Here is a 22,597-nt window from a genome sequence, read left to right as displayed (position 1 = left end):
AAAAATGTGTTTTAGCACCGCTGTTATATTATTACTGCTGGACCTTGTATACGAGAGGATTGTGCGGTAAAAAGAGGTAATTTTGGAATGGGAATGGCCGCTTAGAAGATCTAGACTATGCTGATGATATCGGTCTGTTGACATTAGCCGTTTCAACAGATCGCGATGGGTATTAAAAGCTAACAGGAAGCGCCCAATAAACAATACAATCCATCTTTAGTCGCTGTTTCCGCAATATATTTTGAACCAATGTTATAAGCAATGGAAATTGATAATTTTTAGTACAATGTCGATTTGGGTATGAACTCTGCAAGTGATGAAGAAAACCGTGTGTGCAATTATTTATAATTTAGTCACTATCGTGTTGATGACCTGTTGGACGATGAATCGATCAATTGATCTTCAAGCTTCAAAAATCAAACATACACGTCTACGTCTGTAGATATATGTATAAATGTAAACATTCGCAGATATTCAGATAAGCGAGCAAACAGTTGTCTACTGAGCGTAATAGTCTCCGGTACATTTTGTATATAGCGATTTAATTACTATCCAACATATAATATGTACATACATGAAGTGCTCAAATATAGGCGAGTATTGACCGCATTGTAGATTTTGGTATTTGTCAACGTCAAATAAATAGTCTAGAAATAAATGAACAACGAATTACCTTTGGGAGATTTATGTATCTTGTATTATCTTATGTATCGAATTGAGCGACAGATCGACTCTGGTCCTCACAATGGTCATTTGTATATACAATATGTATACATACATACATTAAAATGATTATCTTGATTATTTACATATATACGATATAATGTCTCCTACGTTACCACTATAAGTTAATCTACAAGTGCAGAGGCACATAAGTTTCGTCTTTCCTGGAGTCTAATTGCAGTAGTAGTAGTTTAGAGGCCAAATACTGGAACACGCTGAGGGCGGTGTGGCACGCCGCGTTGTCGTGATGAAGGATCCAGTGATGTCTGGACGCACTCTGTTGACTCGTTTTCGCAATCTTTCGAGTACTTGGCAATAGTAGACTTGATTCACAGTTTTCCCCGGTGGAACGAATTCTTTGTGGACGATTCCACGGCTATCAAAAAAGGCAATAATCAATAATGACAGCTTGCCTAACTTCGCGATAATACTGCAGTTCGAACATTGCACACAAAATTTGCGATACGAATTTTTAATTCGGGTGAAAATAAAATTCCTGATTATATGTGTCGTCATAGGGCATTTGTCCTCTTTTCCTTCAGAAACTTGCTCAAACGGTTGAAAGGATAGACAATTGCCTCGTCTTCAGACAGTTGAGATGAGATATCTTTCCTTGCCCCCAATGTTCCAATCTTAAAGAAATTGGGTCACTGAAAATTTTGACGAATCCAGCGAGTTCTTCAATGGTGCTTAATTAGGATTCACATGAGTTCACTTTCCCGAAATTGAGAGAAGATTTTTATTCAGCCATGAAGCTCCCTTTTGGTTAATTGGGTACGTTAATAAACAAAATTGTCACATTTGAAGTGATGATAATCCACAATGCATTGTTGAAGATCCGTTACATTCTTAAAAAGTTACACTGGGCGCTATAGGCAGAGGGAATATTTGGTTCATACTTCTTCAAAAAGAATGTCGGCTATAATGTTACAGTAAGTTGGGAGCGCAAGAGAGACACGATTAATGACTTGTAGTGAAATAGCATTTGTTTAAAATCGAACTCTTTGTAATAATATGACGCATTTCGTACTTACATTTGAATTTAACCTGATGGAAAATGGGTTTTACGTTACTTATGTAATGTATGTCTGTCAAATGACTAAGGTTATAACACTTTAGAGGCAACGATTTGCCTTTATTTAGAAGACATCATAAATATTTGCAAAACCGAGCCCTTTTCAAATTGGTCATTTGTTTGTGCTTTAGATATGGTAGCACTGTGGGTTGGGTATAACAAAAATCATACGAATAATTCAAAAATTTCATAAAATTGATTTTATCTTTATCAATCCATTAAATGATTACTCAAAATCAGGTCCACGCATTGAGGAGGACAACTGCAGCTTTTGTCTCAGTTTCATGTTCATAAATTTCTTATTTAATAAATATGGTCAGTCCATTTTTATACAAACAAATGTAAATATATATATATACATATATATATATATATATATATACTCGTATATATGTTTTTATAAATGCACTTCAAATTAAAGTCAAGGCAAATAGTAAAATTAAACGATATTGTAAGGCCAAATGAAGCAGACAATGTTTTGATTTTGCTGCTCCACTGGAATATCCCCAAAAGTGCCGGAGTTCAACAATATTGTCATATACATATAAGTATGTTCATACAAACATACAGATGTACATGAGTGACACTGACTCCGTAATCGACTTTAAAATTGCATCAAAACAGGTTTGAGTTAGTGGTCTGTTTACTTTTTAAGAATTTATGGGAAGGAGTTAGTTTGAGTAGTGGAAAAGGTCGTGTGGTTCATGTTATGTATGAGTATATGTATGCATTTCTTACATAAGCCCCTTAATAAAAGAAACAAAGGAAGAGAAATATTGTATGAAACGAAAAAGGGGTTTTAGTTTCGAATTTTATGTAAAAACAGGATTAGACTTCTTTGTTTTTATTATTATCAAAATAAAGAAAGCCCTAGAATTCATAAGCTTAAGCTTATATTACTGATAAAAGGCTGTACCTTTATACATATAAATGAAAAATTGAAAAAATTTTAGGAGAATTAAGTTTTTTAGCTAGATTTTGCAGAAGATAAGCTTTGGTTTTAAAGAAAATCAGTTTTTAGAAAATGCGACATAGTGGTCTTCACAATTTTTCATACCGTTTGTCTTTTGCTTCAAAATAGGCCTCATTCTTGGTGGTTCAATTTTCGCTAAATATTTTTCTTGAAGTTTGAATGGCTCTGGGGCCAGATCCGGAATAAGCCATACAGTATAAGTAGTGGATGCGATTCAAAATCCAATTTGTTAATTTTTTTTTTATAATTTTCATTACATTCTGATTAACTCTCCCCTATTTAATTCAAACCCACTTCAGAAATAATATTTACTTTTATAATCATGTTTGCTTTTATACTTTGAAATAAATCCACCGTGCACAGTGACACTTAATCGAAGTACGAGTATTGCACCCATTTAGTTTGCACAGTTTGTGGCTACGTCAAATACGAATATCAATTGATGATCGACACTTGTTGACCATTATAATTTTGCAATAATTGTGACGCTTAGGTACACATTCACACATTTTTATAACGGGTGTTTTAATCGAATCACGAGCCTATTCTCAATTTCTTTCAGAGTTAACTTCGTTTGCAGCCAACTCTCTTGAATGGCTGAAGGAATAACACGTAGAGAGCGAGTTTATCAATGTACTTTTTCTGAACCTGCTGACTAGACTTGAGGGCAACTGAACTGTGATACCGTCTCTATGGCATAATATTGGGACATAACATTTCATCTTTATATTTTCCAAAAATTGGTACCACACAACCTCTGTTCCGGGACTGGTAATGACCACCCCCCTTGGCGTCATTTACGTAAAATTTAGGTTTAGTTCATTACATTTTTGAGACACCCTTTATAAAGCAACGCAGATGTGTTCGTATGAACAGATGTTGCAATTCATAAAAATACAGATAAATGTTCATTCGTTTACACACTTAAATGAGAAATAATTAATAAAAAGGGAGCAAAATACGTTGTTGCTGCAGTTGATCTCCTAAGTGAGTACGCGTAGTGCGAAAAGTGCTTGTGCGAATCCCTTCAAGTTAGCTGCGTTGATTACTTATAAGCAACAAGCGTATCAGCGCATTTCCCGTGTTAGTTGCTCCAGCAGGAAAACTGCAACGTCAGTGTATGTTCATGAAAAAGCGCCAAACTGACAAACCGCCAAAGCCCGGCAGCCTACGCTAATTTTAGCATTTCATTGCTTTGGCTCCGCAGTCACTTTCCGCGCTTTACAACGAAAACATCAAGATGCGGACAATTGCAGCCGTGATTGTGGCCGCGCATTTGGCAATCGTTGTCGTCGAAGCCACAGTCGTGCCGCGCTCTGAACCAGTCGCTTCGGCGGAGGCTTCGCTGGCGCGTCTCAACTTCCTGGTTGGTGTGGCGCAGTTGGGCACGCTCCGCGAAAACGGCACGCGCTGTGGCAGAGAACTTGAAACTCTGCTGAAGGCTGTAGCGGCCAAAGAGTGTTGGAGCTTAAAAGGTCTCTGTGTGTTCATTGCTGCCGCTCAAAGCGCTCACTTTATCAGTGTGTTTATTATTTTTGCCACCATATTGTTATTATCTGTTTATGTTTAACTTAATTTCTTGTTTCTTATCGACACGCCGCAAGTGCTCGATTCGTTTGGTGGGCCACCGAAGTCCTTCAGTTGGGGCAATAACCACTGGTTCGGCCCGCAGTGGCAGTGCAACGATTTGAATAGCCCATATGTTGTCGCGACCTCGTCAGAGTTTTTACGCACCTACACCTTGGATCCGTTCAATGTCACCAGCCCTTTTCGCATGCGTCTCACCATGGTGTATATGCGTTTCTCCACGCCCCACTTTATCGATTTGCGGCTTCCGTATGAGGTGATTCAAATCTGCAAACTCGTTCATTTTTTTACTGTTTGCTTATGTAAATCTGTGTCAAATGTGTATTTGTGATTTTTCGTGAAATGTAGTCTTTCATTCATATCGGCCTGTGTTTGCCACAATCCTGCTCGAGCGCCGCTCTGCGTCGCTACACGGATGAGTACTTTCTGCGCGGTGAGTTTACGATGCAACGCGATTTCGAGCTCCAAATGCAATCGGTTGCGGCCAGAGTACCGTCATTAGGCTGGGATTTCTTGCAGCAAACCGGAACACTAATTTCCATGTAAGTGTACCAATGTTGTTACATGTTTTCTGTTGAGAAAGTAAGCCCCGTTTATTGTCGGGGAGAGTGTAAAAATTTATAAAAGCTGCTTGTAGTTAGAAATCAAAACAAATTAAGTAACATACAAATAGGAAAACTTGATTAAAGATAGGTCAATGTAACAAAAGCTGTGTGACAAAGCTTTCTCATATAGTGGACGTATGTATGTATATACTAACGGTTAATGCAGACAACACTAGTTCAAGTATTTACGTATAAAACTCTTTTCACCTTTCGTTGTTTGCTAAAAATGTGTTATATTATACTTCTAATTATATTAAAGAAGCAGACGGTTCGCATAAACTCAAAAAATCCATAAGCGAGTTTATCTTTTTTATTGAGCGTGTATTTTAAGAATATGTATACTAAAACCAACAAAATTACGGTAGCAAAATCAAAAAATAACTTCATAAACTTAAAGTATTTTATTTCGAAGCAATAAATTCTGAGAAGCTATAGGTATATACATTTATGGGTAGTCTTTCAGGCTTCTACTTCTGAAAAAGTTTTACGTTTTAAAATAGTCCAAAAAAGCTCTATCAGGCTTAGGTCTGGGAACTGTTCAGGCCAATCCATGAGTTTAACCGCATTGCATGTATACATATATCGCCTTGGCAGAGCTCGAGACCGAATACATAAGTTAAGACGTGGGAGATATAAGTCCTAATAAAAATAATTTCTTCATTAATAATTTGGCCTTCAGACGTTTAATAATAACTTTATTAGCCTAGTGCTCTGTGCCTGTAATACCATTTAGGTATTGTAGGAGACAACTTTTTTGGACGACCGCCATTGTTAAAAGTGAATTTATATAGTAAAATTTCCTGAAAAATTAGTAAGTAGTCCTGATATACAAGTTTGGTATATATGTATTTAATAATTCTTTTATAAAAAAGTGATATAGATGCGCCAATTATTTCTCATGGTGTAAAAAGTAGCTGCCTCTTAAAAGGGAGAAGATTACTCAAGTTATTTCAGATGCAGTGGAAGCTGATGAAGATATCGAAAATGTTGAAACTTGTGTTGTTGGATATTCTAAAGAATCGTTTGCTGGGTTGGCTACTGAATGGCTTAATTCTGGTGACATTTTGCTAGCAAATCAAATCAAATATCCTTGTAGAGATTCCAGTCGTCAGTGCACAAAAACGTACGTGGAAGACTAGAAAGCCGCGTACTTTTAAATCAATTAATAAACAGTTAATTTTTCCACTAGCTGACAACGACACCACCGAAAGAACTCCTTTTTATAAAACATTTGAATGACAAGTCTTTTGTAAGAGCAGTTTACTAATTGAGAAACCATCTGCATATATGTAACTGGCATTTCTGCTCGGCCGTGCAGTTGTGCGATTACATACATATAATGGATAATTTCTTCCCGTCTTTTCAATTATTTAAACCTTCGTGCTAAAGTTTGGACGGCCACTAAAAAAAGAATCTTCACATTCTCTGCAGTTTACCTCCAAATCGCAATCTAAGCTTTCCACCGAGAGACCTCATTACGCGCCAATTGGAGATTCCAAGCGAAACCAGGTACTTCTCCACCTGGTCTTACCAACGGAGTGGAGGTCTTCGTATTCGTATTCGACGCAGTACACGCCAGGGGAAGCAGAGGAAAGCTTCCCCTGGCGTGTACTGCGTCGAATACTTTAAGAGCTCGAGTGTTTTCGTCCATACGAACGACATGACCGACGAGTAAAAGTAGTAATTACTAACTATTAAAGGAGGGATAAGTTCAGTTGTAACCGAAAATTACATACTCTTGCAACTAGACATGACCAAAGCTGGGGAAATACCTTCAGGTGTTGACAAAACTTAATTTTTGAAATTTTGCGAATGAATTGAAAATGCATTGCTTGAACGGCTAACAATGATTTTACATAAATAACCAAATCATTGCATGTAGTATTGTATATGAGAGTTTGGGTAATCAGGAATTGTCATTTTTACATATTTTATGCATAGCTGACCCCGCATGCGTTGTCCTGCGTTAAATTATGTGTTTTCAAATTACAGGAAAGTTGAATTTAACTTGTTTTAATAATCATTTATTTTCGATTTGAGCTTGATAAACATTTTTTGATTTATTTTCCGGTGCGTAAGTGTAGAGAGAAGATGGTTTTCCAACTCGTGAATACGCCAAGTATAATTTGCCGTGTGAAAAACATGGCATTTCCAGATTTATGCCACACACTTCTAGCGACTATCCTTGTGTCCTGTTGATTGTCATCTTCAATTTTCATTTTTTGCGATTTGCCTATTTCCAATTTTTATCGAATACGATATAAAATGTCTTCGGCAATGGAACTTTTGCTGGATTTGAAGGCTGATATGTCGAAATGATCATCGCGAAGAGTGTGCGAACTTCAGTGGCATGCGAAGTAGCTATCGAATCGTCCATCGTTTGATTTTATTGATTATTATGTTCCAGCAATTGTAATTGCTGGCATGCTTCTCAAAAAGTCACACCGTACCATTCAGAGTACGCAATGACTCAAATGAAATTGAACCACGTACATTTATCAATAGCAACTGAAGAAGCAATCGTCATTTTTTCGGGTGGATTGTGTGAATTCGTTCTAAGGTATTAGTTGAGAGCACATCTGGATGTCAATCTACTGGTTGAACCGTAGGAACGAATTCAATGAACCCAATTTTCGAGTACTTTTTCCTTTGATGAATAGTACGTTTAATATTGACTTCTAAAGCTTGAAGAGGATATGGTTTATTGTTAAAGACCAATGACTTCAAAAAACCCCACAAGAAGTAGTCTAATGGTGTTAAATCACAACTTCCTGGAGGCCATTCAATGTCGATCTTGAAATAATCGAATTTGGTTGTTGCGCGTACTGTGTGACACGTAGCCCCGTATTGTTAGAACCAGATGTTGTCGAGATGAACTTCTTCCATTTGAGAGTAACGGTGTCACCAGCTTCAGTTAGAAAGATGTACGGACCGATGATTCCATCATGCATGTTAAGGTAGGTGAATGTAATGGTGGTTCATGAATAGTTTGTGGATTTTCTACGTATCAGAATCGACGGTTTTATTTATTTAACGCACCACTCAGATAAAAGTGAGTCTCATCGGAGAAAATTATTTAAAAAAAAATCAGGTTGTTCCAAGGCAAATTCACGACGTCTAATGGCTTCGGTTCTTGAGTGAGATCAATTTTATATGAATGCAAGCCCAAATCCTTTCTCAAAATCCGCCAGGTTGTGACAGTCCCAATTTTTGATAACGTCTCGGAATCGACAAAAGCGCACGAAATGTTGCAATTGGAGAACGATTATTTTGAATAATTTGTATATGTTGCTTTTGCAAGTATGTTGCGAAACGACACTTACAAATCATACCATCCCTATTGTAAACCCTTTTATACGGAGTAAGGTCAACTAGATGCTTAAATAAAAAGTTTATTTCAAGCTTTCACCCGATTTTATTCATTTTATGCATTATTATATATTGTTAATAGAAAAATACACTCTCTTAATTTGATTAAGATGACTCACATCTTTGCCGAAATATGCAATTTGAAGTCATCCGGTAGTTTAAAAATCTTTCTATTATTGATCCAATTTAACTCTTCTACATATACATACATACATATATAATATAAAAGAATCAGGTGGAGTTTAGAAATTTGTTATGTGGTAAGTAGGCGTGGTTGTTACTTAATTTTGTTCATTTTCATCCAGAAACATAAAAAAATTTAGTTACCTACCTGAATTTGGTTGAAATTGGTTGAGTAGGTCCAGAGTTATGGGTTTTAACCTAAATATGAGAGGTGCCATGCTCGTCGTCAAAATTTTATACCGGCTCCTATAAAGCCCATCTATAGTTTTATTGCACTTTTAGTAGTTTGTAACAAACCCAAGCCGGTTAAGGAAGGTAGGTAAGCCAAAAATTTATAATATTTGCCTTCAGCGAATTTGGTTATTATAGCGTGACGGTTTGGGCCACCTCCCCTTTTTTTCAGCCATGGATTCTCCTCCCTAATGCAATTCGTTGTACGAAATAACAAACTTGCATCTTATTGTTCTTTGATTTTGAGTAATCACTTTGTATGGCAGCTTCAGAATTTCTTCTGTTATTATTCTGTTTGTTTTTTGTTATGGAAAATAGTTCATGCCAAATTTTGTGAAGATATCTTGCCAACTAAAAAAAGTTTTCATAAAAGAACTTAATTTTGATTGTTCAGCTTGTAGTACAGCTTTAGTAGTCGAATTTCGGCGGTTCCAGCAAATGCGCAGCTTTTGAGGGACTATTTCGCGTACATACAGACGGACATAGGCTAAATCCACTCAGCTCAACACGCTGATCATTTATATATTATATGCCCTGTGTAAAAATCTTTATGTACTTGTACTAAAAAAAATCGAATATATTCCGCGCGGTTATATGCACTCCGCATTTTGTCTCAAACTTACATACGTACGTGTGGTGAAATTTCGATGCATGTACGAACTTAAAGCTTACTACTTGCATTCAACTTGTCATCATGCATTTTTATAACATTTAACATGATTTTTCTCCTCCAGCATTATTCTCATCACTCTGGTTCTACTGATGGCTTTAGCGGAGATTGTTTACCGGTCGAAAGCGAAATTGAAGCTCCAACAAATGTGGCATACAAAAGCTCCACACACTACTGTGATGATAGATGGCGCGCACATAACAAATGTTCCGATAGAGTCCGCATATGAAAGTACCACAGTTAAAAGCTCAACAGTTGAAGAAATTATATTATGTTTCCGCTTTACTGAGAATTGGCAGCGCGCTTTGAAAGCCGACCGCATGAATTCAAATTCAAACTTTGTGGGTGTTATTGCCGGCGTGCGCACTGTTATTTGCCTGTGGGTTTCCACTTTTCACGTATACTACTATTCGGTCTTCGCTCTAACCAATGCGCCGATGCTGTTCGTGGCAATGGGAAATTTTCTCAACCAACCGCTTTTAGAGGCCATTTTTTTCGTGGATGTTTTCTTTGTCATAAGGTATGTATATACATTTGAAACCTAATCAACGTGATTTCACTCACTGAATCAAGTATTGATATTAGCGTTCGGTACTAAAGTATCACAGATCGAAGAAATCCAGGATTCGAAGCAGAATTCGGTTAATTTGTATATATGTATAAAAGAACGTGTTAGTTACGCTGGTTGTAACTCAAGAATAGCTGAACCGTTTTGGCTGAAAATTGGTGGGGAGGTAGCCTAGAACCAAAGAACAGATACAGAATAATATCATAAATATAAAAACTATATCTCAAGTCATAAGCATGTGTTCAAAATTCGTGTATGCAAGAATGGTTTGAATATTTTATAACTTAAAACAAGTAAGGAAGAGCTAAGTTCGGGTGCAACGTAATATTTTATATTTATATTTTTACATACATATATTTTTATATAACTTGCAAGAATCAAAACCAGGGGAATACCTTAAGATGTAAAATGGCAACCAGAGGATCGGAATCTAAGAAATTTTATATATACATATCTTATATATAAAAAATAAGTTGGGTTTTTGTCTGTTCGCTATAGCTGACTAAGCCGTTGCATGAAATGAAAAATTATGGTTTGTAAAAAAATCACAAAATTGTAAGTTTTAACCGACTTACGAGCGTAAATTTCCAAAAAGTGACTTTTCCATACAAAATTTTTTGTTTTGTTTTCCAATTGATTTATTTGTAAATTTTTTTAATCGTTCAATTTCTGTCGTTTGTTTTCTTTATTACGGCTATTCAAAGGTAAATTATTGAAAATTATTCATTGAAATATTTATGTGTGTTTCATACAAAGTGATCAATTGTAGATCGAAATTTGTTACGATGAAACGAAGTGGTAGCGCTAATATCGGTCGGCGTTCTTTTTGCTTGAGGCTGATCGACTTCGACGGGGCCTGAAATATGGTTCTCTGTAGTATGTACTAGAGCCCAGCATAGGAAAACTTATCAAGCTACATGGCTGTATCCGGATCAAAAAACCACCAACCAGATCGATCATGTTGTGATAGACGGAAGACACGTCTCCAGTGTTTTAGATGTGCGTGCGCTCCGAGGTCCTAACATCGACTCGGACCACTATCTTGTTGCAGCTAAGATTCGCACCCGCCTCTGTGCAGCAAAAAACGAACGCCAACAAACACAAGGAAGGTTTGACGTCGAAATCACAACAGATAGCCGAACGATATTCCACTCGAATTGCACTCCTGCTCTCTGAGAGCACAAATCGGTATAAGGGAACTGTGGGACGGCATTTCAAGCTCCTCACGTACAGCTGCAAACGAAACCATTTGTTTTGGGAAAAGGCAAAAGAACAGCTGATGAGGAGTGCCGTGTCGCAATGGAGAGAAAACAGACTGCCTACCTTGCAACGTTACGATCGACCACAACACGTGAGGGATGGGATACATATCGAGAGCTTAAGAGGGAAGTGAGACGCATTTGCAGACAGAAAAAGAGGCATGCCGAAATACGTGAAGAGCTTGACAAGCTGGCTGACGGGGGTAATGCTCGAAAATTTTACGAAAAGATGCGGCGGCTTACAAAAGGTTTCAAGATCGGAGCAGACTTTTGTGGAAACCTCAAAGGTGATCTAGTAATCGATGACAAGAGCACACTGAAATTATGGAGGGAACACTTCTCCAACCTACTGATTGGCAGCGAAAGCATAACGACATGGTGAACTCGATTCCCTAATCGATGACGAAGACGTTCCATTTCCCGACTATGAAGAAGTTCGAATAGGAATTACCTGTCTGAAGAACACAAAGCGGCAGGGGCGGATGGATTGCTGGCAGAGCTATTCAAACACGGCGAAGAAAAACTGATAAGGGGCATGCATCGCTTCTTTGTAAAATATGGTTGGACGAAAGCATGCCCAACGATTGGAATTTAAGTGTGCTATGCCCAACCCAAGCCTCCTCAACATCGCGTATAAGGTTCTATCGAGCGTATTGTGTGAAAGATTAAAGCTCACCGTCAACAAACTGATTGGACCTTATCAGTGTGGCTTTAGCCCGGTAAATCAACAACCGACCAGATATTCACCATGCGCCAAATCTTGGAAAAGACCCGTGAAAGGAGAATCGACACTCACCACCTATTCGTCGATTTCAAAGCTGCTTTCGACAGCACGAAGAGGAGCTGCCTTTATGCCGCGATGTCTGAATTTGGTATCCTCTCAAAACTAATACGGCTGTGTAAACTGACGTTGAGCAACACCAAAAACTCCGTCAGGTTCGGGAAAGACCCCTCTTATATCAAACGAGGTTTCAGACAAGGCGATTCCCTAACGTGCGGTTTCTTCAATCTGCTGCTGGAGAAAATTATTAGAGCTGCAGAACTGAATCGAGCAGGTACAAACCTTTATAAGAGTGTACAGCTGCTGGCGTATGCCGATGATATTGTTATCATCGGTCTCAACACGCGTGCCGTTAGTTCTGCTTTCTCCAGACTGAACAAGAAAGCAACGCAAATGGGTCTGGCAGTGAACGAGGGCAAGACGAAATATCTCCTGTCATCAAACAAACAGTCGTCGCACTCGCGACTTGGCACTCACGTCACTGTTGACAGTCATAACTTTGAAGTTATAAATAATTTCGTCTATTTAGTAGGGAATTGAAAAGTAAAGTCCTCTCTCGACGAACAAAAACCAAACTCTATAAGTCGCTCATAATTCCCGTCCTGCTATATGGTGCAGAGGCTTTGACGATGACAACAACCGATGAGTCGACGTTGCGAGTTTACGAGAGAAATGTTCTGCGGACGATTTATGGTCCTTTGCGCGTTGGCAATGGTGAATACTGCAGTCGATAGATCGATGAGCTGTATGAGTTATATGACGACATTGACAAAGTTCAGCGAATTAAAAAACAGCGGCTACGATGGCTAGGTCATGTTGTCCGGATGGATGAAATCACTCCAGCTTTGAAAGTATTCAACGCAGTACCCGCCCGGGGAAGCAGAGGAAGAGGAAGACCTCCACTCCGTTGGAAGGACCAAGTGGAGAAGGACCTGGCCTCGCTTGGAATATCCAATTGGCGCCACGTAGCGAAGAGAAGAAACGATTGGCGCGCTGTTGTTGACTCGGCTATAATCGCGTAAGCGGTGTCTACGCCAGTAAAGAAGAAGAAGAAGTTCTTTTTGCCATCAACATTCTTTGGCAGCCCAAACCAAATGCACGAGTACTCGCAGGATGCGATGGCATATGTGAGGAATTATGGACGGGCGGATTTGTTTATTACATTCACCTGCGAGGCAAAATGGCCATAAATTACGGAATTTTTGAATCGCGATCAATCAGCAAGATCATCACCATGTCACAGCACGGCTTTTCAAATAACAGCTACGATGTTTGATGGACTTTATCTTGAAGGAACGTATGTATATACTATATACTGCTGTTAGATGCTGGATGTACTCTGTTGAGGCGCAAAAAAGAGGTTTGCCGCATGAACACATTCTCCTTAGGATGGTGGATGGTGGTTACACCAGATCAAATTGATGAAATCATTTCTGCGGAAATTCCTGATCCAGAATTATGAGAAGTGGTGAAAACCAATGAAGTTCATGGACCTTGCGGACACCATAACCCCACTTTGGTTTGTTTGTCTGACAATAAATGCACGAGACACTATCCAAGTGTTTTTCTTTCGGATGGATATCCATTGTATCGGCATAGCTCAACAAACGACAATGATAGAACATTTAGCATTGAATATAGAAGAGTGAATATCGAAGTTGACAATATATGGATTCACATTCAAAACTCATATCAATGTTGAGTATTGCAGTTTGGTGAAATTGTTCAAATCCGTTTGCAAGTACGTCACCAAAGAAAGCAACATGGCGGCCTTGATCGAGATAGATGAGATCAACATTCATCAAATGGGTCGATACGTGAACTGCAATGAAACGTTTTGTAAAATATTTACTTTTGCAATTCATGAATGTTTTTCGACTGTTGTGAATCTCGCAGTTCATTTGGAGAAAGCCAAGGAGTGTATTTCAACCCAGAGAATGCAATACAGCCAGAGGAAACACATTGCTCTATTCAATGCCTTGATATTATATTATACATGGAATGCATCGTCGAAGAAATGGTTACGCAGAAACCAAGGCCAACAAGTAGATTGAGATCCAGGTGTGTTCTCAACTAATGCCTTAGAAAAAATTTACACAATCCACCAGAAAAACGATGATTGCTTCTACGGTTGCTATTGATAAATGTACGTGATTCAATTTCATTTGAGTCATTGCGTACTGTAAATAGTACGGTGTGTGAAACTTTTTGAGAAGCATGCAAGCAATTGCAATTGCTGAAGCATAATAAATCACCGATTTTGCCTATTTTCACACTGTAACATAGAATAGAAAAAAAAAAAAAATAATACGTATTCGAAATAGTTTGGTCGTGTCCTGAGATCTGGGATTTCACCAAAAAGTGGGCGGCCCCCATTGTCCAATTTTCACACCGGCTATCATAAAGCCTAATCATATCTCCTTCTTCTTTATAGGCGTAGACACCGCTTACGCATTATATCCGAGTTAACAACAGTGCGCCAGTCGTTTCTTCTTTTCGCTACGTGCGCCAATTGGATATTCCAAGCGAAGCCAGGTCCTTCTCCACTTGGTCCTTCCAATGGACTGGAGATCTTCATACTCACGCATTTTGGCCCCTTTCTTTTTCTGTCTGCAAATGCGTCTCGCTTCCCTCTTCAACTCTCGGTATCTATCCCATCCCGCACGTGTTATGGCCGATCGGAAAGTTGCGAGGTAAGCAGTCTGTTTTCTCTGCGTTTCAACACGCCACTCCTCGTCGTACCAGCTGTTATTTAGTATTTTCCGAAAACCAATGGTTTCGGTTGCAACTGTTCGTAAGGAGTTTAAAATGCCGTCCCACAGTTCCGTTATACCGAGTTGTTGACGAGTGCTCTCAGAGAGCAGGCGTGGAAGTCGAGTAGAAAATCGTTCGGCTATCTGTTGTGATTGCAGCTCCTTAATTCGTTTGCCTTGGTCGTCATCAAAAGGGGGGTCACTCATCCGAGGAGGATACTTGGTCAAAGACAGGAAGTTGTGAGCTGCTTGAACCTTATGTAAAGAAATTGTTTCTGGCCACTCCCAAGTGAATGGCGATCAGAGAACTTTCCTCACTTGCGTGAACTTCTGACTCCATCTTCATCTTGTAGGTAAAAATTTATGTCTCTGGCATGATTATTTACGGATTTACTGCGTTTTTAGTACTTTTGAACACCACCTTCAGATATAATACGATATTGGGAATGGCAGAATAGAACTGGCACCAAATACATTCGCGACAAAAAATGATTAATTGAGAGTATATTCCTAAAAATCTTTGGCACTACGGTCGGTAAATTCAGCCTCCACGAGGAAATATCCGCAAATGGGTTGAGGCTGATCGACTTCGTCGGGCCCGAAATATGGTTATCTGTCAAGCTACCTAGCAGTCTGCGTATCGATAAGCCAACAACCAGATCGATCATGTTATGATAGACAAAAGATACGCACCTGCCTCTATGCAGCAACAAACGTACGTCAACAAACACAAAGGTTCGACGTAGAGAAGCTGCAATCACAATAGATAGCCGAACGATTTTCTACTCGACTTTCACGCCTGCTCTCCGAGACCACTCGTCAACAACTCGGTATAAGGTATCTGTGGGACGATATTTCAAGCTCCTTACGAACACCTGCAACGGAAACCATTGGTTTTCGGAAAATGCAAAAGAACAGCTGGTACGACGAAGAGTGGCGTGTTGAAGCGGAGAGAAAACAGACTGGCTACCTTGAAACGTTACGATCGACCACAACGAGATCTGAAGAGGGAAGCGAGACACAATTTTTTCAATCTACTGCTGGAGAAAATAATTCGAAGTGCAGAGTTGTATAGACAACCGCGTCGTTATTTTTGCAGTATCCAGACTCGATAAGGAAGCACAGTCGTCGCACTCGAGACTTGGTGCCCACATCTCTGTTCATTCAAGTGTAAATACATCTCTAAATAATTAAATGTAGGGGCTAATTAAACCTGTTCGTTTTCAATTAAGAGATTTTTGCGACTGTCACTTACTGAATTGCAAAATCGTGTCAAGTCACAAAAATTGTCTCTAATTTAAAATCTCAATTTTAGAGACTTGTGACTGTATCACAGAACAGAATGCACGATTAATACTATACCCTGTTCAGAGGTAATATAATTGCTTATAATTACAAATCTGTTATTTATACCTACGTATAGTATATACCATGGACACATTTAATAAAAACATCTGAACTGTTATTGTAATCACTAAACTCACATTTATTTAATTCCAGTGCGTTACTGCTCGTCTACAATTTTCTCTCTTCCGAGTCGAGATTGAAGGAGATTCGACAAAATGATTTCGTACAGAATTCGAAATTATTTGGGAAACTTCTATTGCAGCGGTATTTGCGGTGGGTATGCGGCAATCCATTTCAAAGTACTAATTGAAGCTGCGTATTGTTTCCTAATTGCTCCTTGCTTTCGTTACCAGACTCACGCCAATGCTGATTACCACAATGCTTCTAAGCGATGTATTCTACGACTTGACCAACACATATTCACCCTTTTACTTGGGAGTGAACAGCGGGTATTACTGCAAGCAGTGAGTATATGCGAACTATACACGAATAAATATGGTACTTATAGTATATTGCCATCTAGATAAGTATAACTAATTCATATTTATTTATACATTTTTTATTAGTTGAAGAGTTTTTGTTGATTATTTAAGGCGAATTCTGAGGGTTATTTGTTCGTTAATTTATTCAAATTGTTACAAAATAGGAGAATGCATGTTAATTGCAAGTGCATAAGTTTGTATGTATGTATATATGCTTTTGATATGGGAAAATAACGCATAACCCGAATTAATTTAAATCGGATTTGGTTATGCGTGCATATTATTTAATCAAATATATGTTGATTAATGCAATGATTTTCAATTAAAGGCGATTCAGAGCCGAAAAAAGGTTTAGCAACCACACGTTCAATTTATTTTATACGGAAATGCTACAGCGGCTGCCACACACACGCACTTACATATGTATACATTTTAGATGAATGTAATCCTTGTAGACACACTTATATAAAATATTTGTCAAACGCTTGTCATACGTTGTAAGCCAACCGCTGTCCCATTACATGTAACGGTTATGTAATCGAATGCGAGATTTAATTACCTGGATGCAATCAAGCATAAATTGTTTAATTTTTTGGTTGAATAATAGCCGGAATGTTTTTTTAAAGTATGGCAAATCAAGCAAATTGAAATTAACTTGCTTTGGGAAGAGTTTAGTAGTTTTACATCTAGAAAGGCATCCGTAAACAGTATTCTTCAAAACCTAAAATACTCACCTAAAGAGCCGAAATCTTTAAAAATGAGATTGAAATCAAAACATTAACTGAATTAATTATTTTTATTTAATGCTTTGATTTTCGCCTCACCGAATATCTCGGTGCACTAGTTGAAGATATTTGGTACAGTAAGTATAACATTCATATGAAACTAGGTCTGAAAAGAAGTAGGACTGTGAGAAAATTTAGTACTCTATATTATTTTGCAATGTCAGGCCGAGTACTGAAATTCAACGAATAATCGCTTAAGCAATTCCATTACTTATGAGAATAAAATTCCTTTTCATAATTTCAAAGTCTACAATCCAAACAGAGCTAATAATTTATATACGAGGAAGGCCTTTAAATTTCGGCATTAGAGAACAAAGCAAATATGTATTAGTCTTTATTGTTTTTTAAAATATTCTCCGTTAAGATCTATACACTTTTGCATGCATTTGAATCTATTGTCGGAGCACTTTTGCTACTCTGATTGAGGTATCTACAAAGCCTGCATTCTGAACACATTAACGGACACTTCAGGTGTCGACAAATTTTGACCTCTTAGTTTATCTTTTATAATATTATCGTGGTGTAAAAACCAAGAATTGTCTTTCCACAATTCCGGCCTTTTTAGGCGGTAGTCGAAAGGCATCGTTTCACACACTTCAACGCGACGCCTTTTTCCAAAAAATTCAATGTTTTCGGTACCAGTCGAGATTTGACGCGCTTGAGGCCCAAAACATCCTTCAAAATGGTATTGGCTGAGCCTTTCGATATGCCATCTACATCAGCAAGGTCTCTAATTGTTAATCGACGGTTTTCAACACCAAATCTTTGATTTGTTGAACGTGAGCTTCGTCGATTGAGGTTGATGGTCGCCCTGGACGCTCTTCGTTTTCGATACGTTCACGGCCGGCTTGGAACTCACTATACCACTTGTAAAAATTTTTTTTAGACATAGCCTCATCACCAAAGGCTTTCTGCAGCATTCTCAACGTATCCGCAGCAGAAAATTGATTCCGTAAACAAGATTTAATGCAAATTCTTTACTCAACAAATTTCGACATCGCAAAAACGAAAAACCCACTTTTAGCAGCTCACAAAACGACACGTTTTTCAAACACTAATGAATATTTTGACATGAAATTTGACATAAATGTGACTAACAGTACTACCAACCTAAAAAAAAAGAATTCTCCAAATCCTTCGACGCGCGCAGTTTAAATTCAAATGTCACCTAATTTTTTGGGCACAGTATAGTATGTGTATGTATGTATATATAAGGAAGTAATTCGGTGCCAAGGCAGGACTCAGTGCCGCCGAAAGAAAGACCAGGCGATGGGGCTGTTTGTGATACTTTATAAATTTCATTATTATCTTCCCACTTAATACTTCAATGCTTTTGAAAAATATATGCTCTCATATCACGTACTAAAATTACTTTCTTTTTGATGTTCGATGGAACAAATCAGGTCAGATTATACCGGAGTATATGAATATAGAGATTGTAAGACTAGAACGTTAATAAGTCCACAGAAACATCGCAATCAAACATTTGTTTATACATCAAATTAAAGAAAAACGATTCTTTTAAATTCTGTTGACCATCCTGATTAAGTTTTTAAACATGCAATTGGAAAATTTCCAATATGCAATTAATTGAGACTTAGAAGTGAGCTTTTCGAGCTTACCTTATAACAAAATTTTAAATTCCATATAATTTTTTTGTTCTACAGTATACAAATCAAAAACAAATGAAGATATGAGGTTAATACTTTTCACAAATAGTGACCTCAAGGTATGACATATCATGTCTAAAAATCGTCAAAATGGAATCATAACTTATCAACCCACCCACATACCAAATATGTGAACAGGAGTCAGCCGTGTATCTGTGAGATCTAACACCGAAATATAGAGAACGTATTTACCTGGTGATAATAGTATCCTTGTGCTGAGATTGGGAAAAATTGGGTCAAAGCTGCTGATAGTCCCAATGTACTTAATATAACGATTCTCCAATTTCCGTTTGACTTTATAAAGTCTATACGTGAGTTATTCTAATGATACTCAAGGAGTATCTTTTTCTGGTTGTAGTATGTCTTGATGTCCTTTAAACTTGAAAGACTTTCTGCTAGTAGCAATTTATGATATCAAGGTGAAATTAAGTGGAGGCTTTCCCTGAACGTAATGTGTTTTACCTAATAATGGTATATAAATGTTAAACGTGGGGAGCTGAGTCCATTTACCATATCCGTTTCGTTCCCTGTCCGCCTGTCTGAAATTTGGAAATGTCTTTCTCCAATAGAGGCTGCATATTTGTCCGATCGGACCACTATAGCATATAGCTGCAATTCAAACTGTTCGATCAAGTTATTGTGAGGAAAACTTTTTTATTTGACAAAATATCTTCTCGAATAACTACTTAAAGCAATGCTAGAATATCTGAAGTGGAAAATGGTTTAGATCGAACAACTTTAAAATAAAGCTGACACTCAAACTAACCGACTAAAATGAAGATAAAGATCTTCATAAAAGAACTTTTTTCCCTAGCAGCTTATTAGAGAGAAAAGTACGCTTGCAAAATTTCAGATCGATATCTCAAAAAACTGAAAGACCAGTTATCGTACATACAGACAGAAAGACCGCTGATCATTTATACATATATTTTATAGGGTCTAAGATATTTGCTTCTAGGTGTTACAAGCGTGAAAACTTACCTATTTAATATATGAAAATATCTATGTTCTCATATTTTTGATGCTTAATTTTTGGTATTTTGTTAGACGCTGGTGGCACAATGTGCTCTATATACAGAACTTCTTGGACATGAAAGACATCTGCTGCTCGTGGACTTGGTATCTGGCGTGTGAAATGCAGTTCTATCTGCTCATAACTGCTTTGCTCTTTTTGTATGTTAAAAGTGAGAGTTTTGCCAAAGTCGTCTTCGCCGCACTTGTCTGTGGATTTCCAGTGATCGGTTGGCTCTGCAATTATCACAATGGCATAACATTCGAGTAAGTATGTATAACGTAATCTTCAAATATGTATGTTTGTATTGTATGAAGTTGCATGCGGTTCACAATTTAGACGCAACATGCAAGATTTTGATACCGTTAGCAGATACTTTGCCACAAGAAAGTTGCATGCATACATATGTACTTACATACACATTTGCATCGTCTACATATTCCTACAAACATATAGTTCATCTAAAAACACTCACTTTGTCCAAATAAATTGACACATAGCATTGACAAAATACACTCCACGCTGAATCAGCTGTACGTGAAGCCGTGGGTGCGCATCAATCCATACCTCGGCGGTGCCCTTTGCGGCTGGCTACTGCACAATCACGCCCAGCAGCGACGACACCGATACCATAATCACCAACAGCAAAATCAACAGCCGCAGCCACCGCACTCCCACTCACACTCACAATCAGAGCCACACGTGCCAACACAACAACAACAACACCAATCACCAAACCGACAGCCATGTGAGTCGTCGGCGGCTACTGCAACGGTCGATTCGTTGGCGAGCAATAATATTAGTTGGTGGCGTGCGGCTTTCTGGCTTTTCGTCGGCATCGTCTGTGCGGTGGCAAACTTCATGAGCTACTGGCACAGCACACCCACATGGCTGGTGGCGACAATTATGTCCTTTGGCAAATTGCTTTTCGCACTCAGCATCGGTGGCGGCATTCTGATGTGCGCTTGGGGACATGGTGGCCGCTTGAATGTGTTGCTGAGCGCGCGCCTCTTTCAGCTGCTGAATAAATTCTGCTTCAGCATTTATTTGCTAACGCCCATAATTACATTGATCAGCTATGGTCTGCGCAATGAGCCGACCAGCTTCAATGAGATTGCCTCCGGCTCGGACTTTATTGCGGTGAATGTGTTGGCGGTGCTATCTTCGTTTTTGGCCTATGTGCTGATGGAATTGCCCGTGCAAAGAGTGTGCAACAAATTGTTGCATACACGAAAATAGACCATGCCACGTGCGAGGCACACATATGTATGTATATCAGTGAAAAGGACTTCAAGGAAGCTCAGGAAGCCCTGGATATGAGAGATATTTCATGTACGTGTATATCAGATAAGTTTTGTAGAATATATTTTTTATTGTTGTACTATATTTGTATAAGTTTTTACAAGGTTTTGTTTGTATTTCCATAACATCACTAGATATCCATCACAATAAAGAAAAATTAAAATATACCGTGCCTAAGAATTTATTACAGGTTAAGGGAGAAAGTAACGGAATCTTTAGAAATAAAAAGGGAGTATATGTACTTGGTATTTTACAGAATCCTAAACTTGGACTCTGCAAACCGAATATTATTATTAGAATAATATCCTATCTAGTTAGTCGATTAGTCGAATACCAAAAGCTCTATTTTAAACCATATATCATCTAAGTGAGGTTTCGGTGCCAATTGACGCTGCTGTCCACATATTTTAGCGTTTTCTGCTATATTCCCCAAAAAACAAGTTCCACAGGGTGTAAGAAATATTTATATATTAAACAACAAGAATTAATTAGTGCAGCAAATAAAATATGTATGTGCCAAACGTGTAGCGTTAGTAGCGTTATTGTTTGCTTCCGTGAGCGACGACGAGACTCGTAAGGAGAAATCATCTCATCGGCTGGTTCGACACTCTGCGGTGACGCCGTGGTGGAAAACCTTGAAGACGGAGTAGCAATATCTGAAAATCTACATTAATGGCGCAATTTGCTTAATTTTTAGGCTACGGATCATAAATAAAGGGTGTCGTTTTGGAGTGAAGTTTTAAATGACACAACAACTTTTTAGTTTGTTTTTGAAATTTCATAATGGACACACTTACGATACTCTACAACAAGGTTTGCAGATCGTGCAAATTTATTACCAAAATAATGGTTCAACAAGTAATTTTCACAGGCTTCTTTTAAAGCCAACTTTGCTCCGTTAAGGGAGTTCTGCATTGACCGAAGCAAATAGTAGTCCAATGGTGCAAGGTCAGGGCTATATGCTGGCTGCATCAAAACTTTCCAGCCAAGCTCTCCCAGTTTTTGCCGAATTATCAAAGATGTGTGTGGCGTTATTCTTATGGAAGCCTTTTCCGTTGATCAGTTCTGGTCATTTTTTTCGATTGCTTGTTTTAATCTAATCAGTTGTTGACAGTAAAATGTAGAATCAATCGTTTGGCCAGGCTGGAGCAGCTCTTAGTGGATAATTCCTTTCCGACCCCACCAAACACTCAGCTTAACCTAACGAGGCGTCAATCCAGGC

At 38.3% G+C, this 22,597-nt stretch overlaps 1 protein-coding gene across 2 annotated transcripts; it reads left to right on the top strand.

The window, feature by feature from the left end:
• Window positions 1-3,740: 3,740 nt before the first annotated feature.
• On the top strand, window positions 3,741-21,540 carry LOC105227686 (nose resistant to fluoxetine protein 6). Of its 2 annotated transcripts, XM_011207170.4 has the most exons (8): window positions 3,742-4,246; window positions 4,376-4,614; window positions 4,707-4,900; window positions 9,481-9,936; window positions 16,278-16,397; window positions 16,478-16,588; window positions 20,109-20,339; window positions 20,574-21,540. In XM_011207170.4, the coding sequence occupies exons 1-8, from the start codon at window positions 4,012-4,014 to the stop codon at window positions 21,310-21,312; spliced, it is 2,325 nt and encodes a 774-aa protein (XP_011205472.2). In that variant the 5' UTR covers window positions 3,742-4,011; the 3' UTR covers window positions 21,313-21,540. The 2 variants fall into 2 exon arrangements, with proteins under 2 accessions (XP_049308007.1, XP_011205472.2); XM_049452050.1 differs by lacking the exons at window positions 16,278-16,397; window positions 16,478-16,588 and having other exon boundaries at window positions 3,741-4,246.
• The last annotated feature ends 1,057 nt before the right edge of the window (window positions 21,541-22,597 follow it).

Source organism: Bactrocera dorsalis, chromosome 3 (assembly GCF_023373825.1).
Source record: "Bactrocera dorsalis isolate Fly_Bdor chromosome 3, ASM2337382v1, whole genome shotgun sequence".
Lineage (NCBI taxonomy): Eukaryota > Metazoa > Arthropoda > Insecta > Diptera > Tephritidae > Bactrocera > Bactrocera dorsalis.
This window is presented reverse-complemented; position numbering and strand designations above follow the sequence as displayed.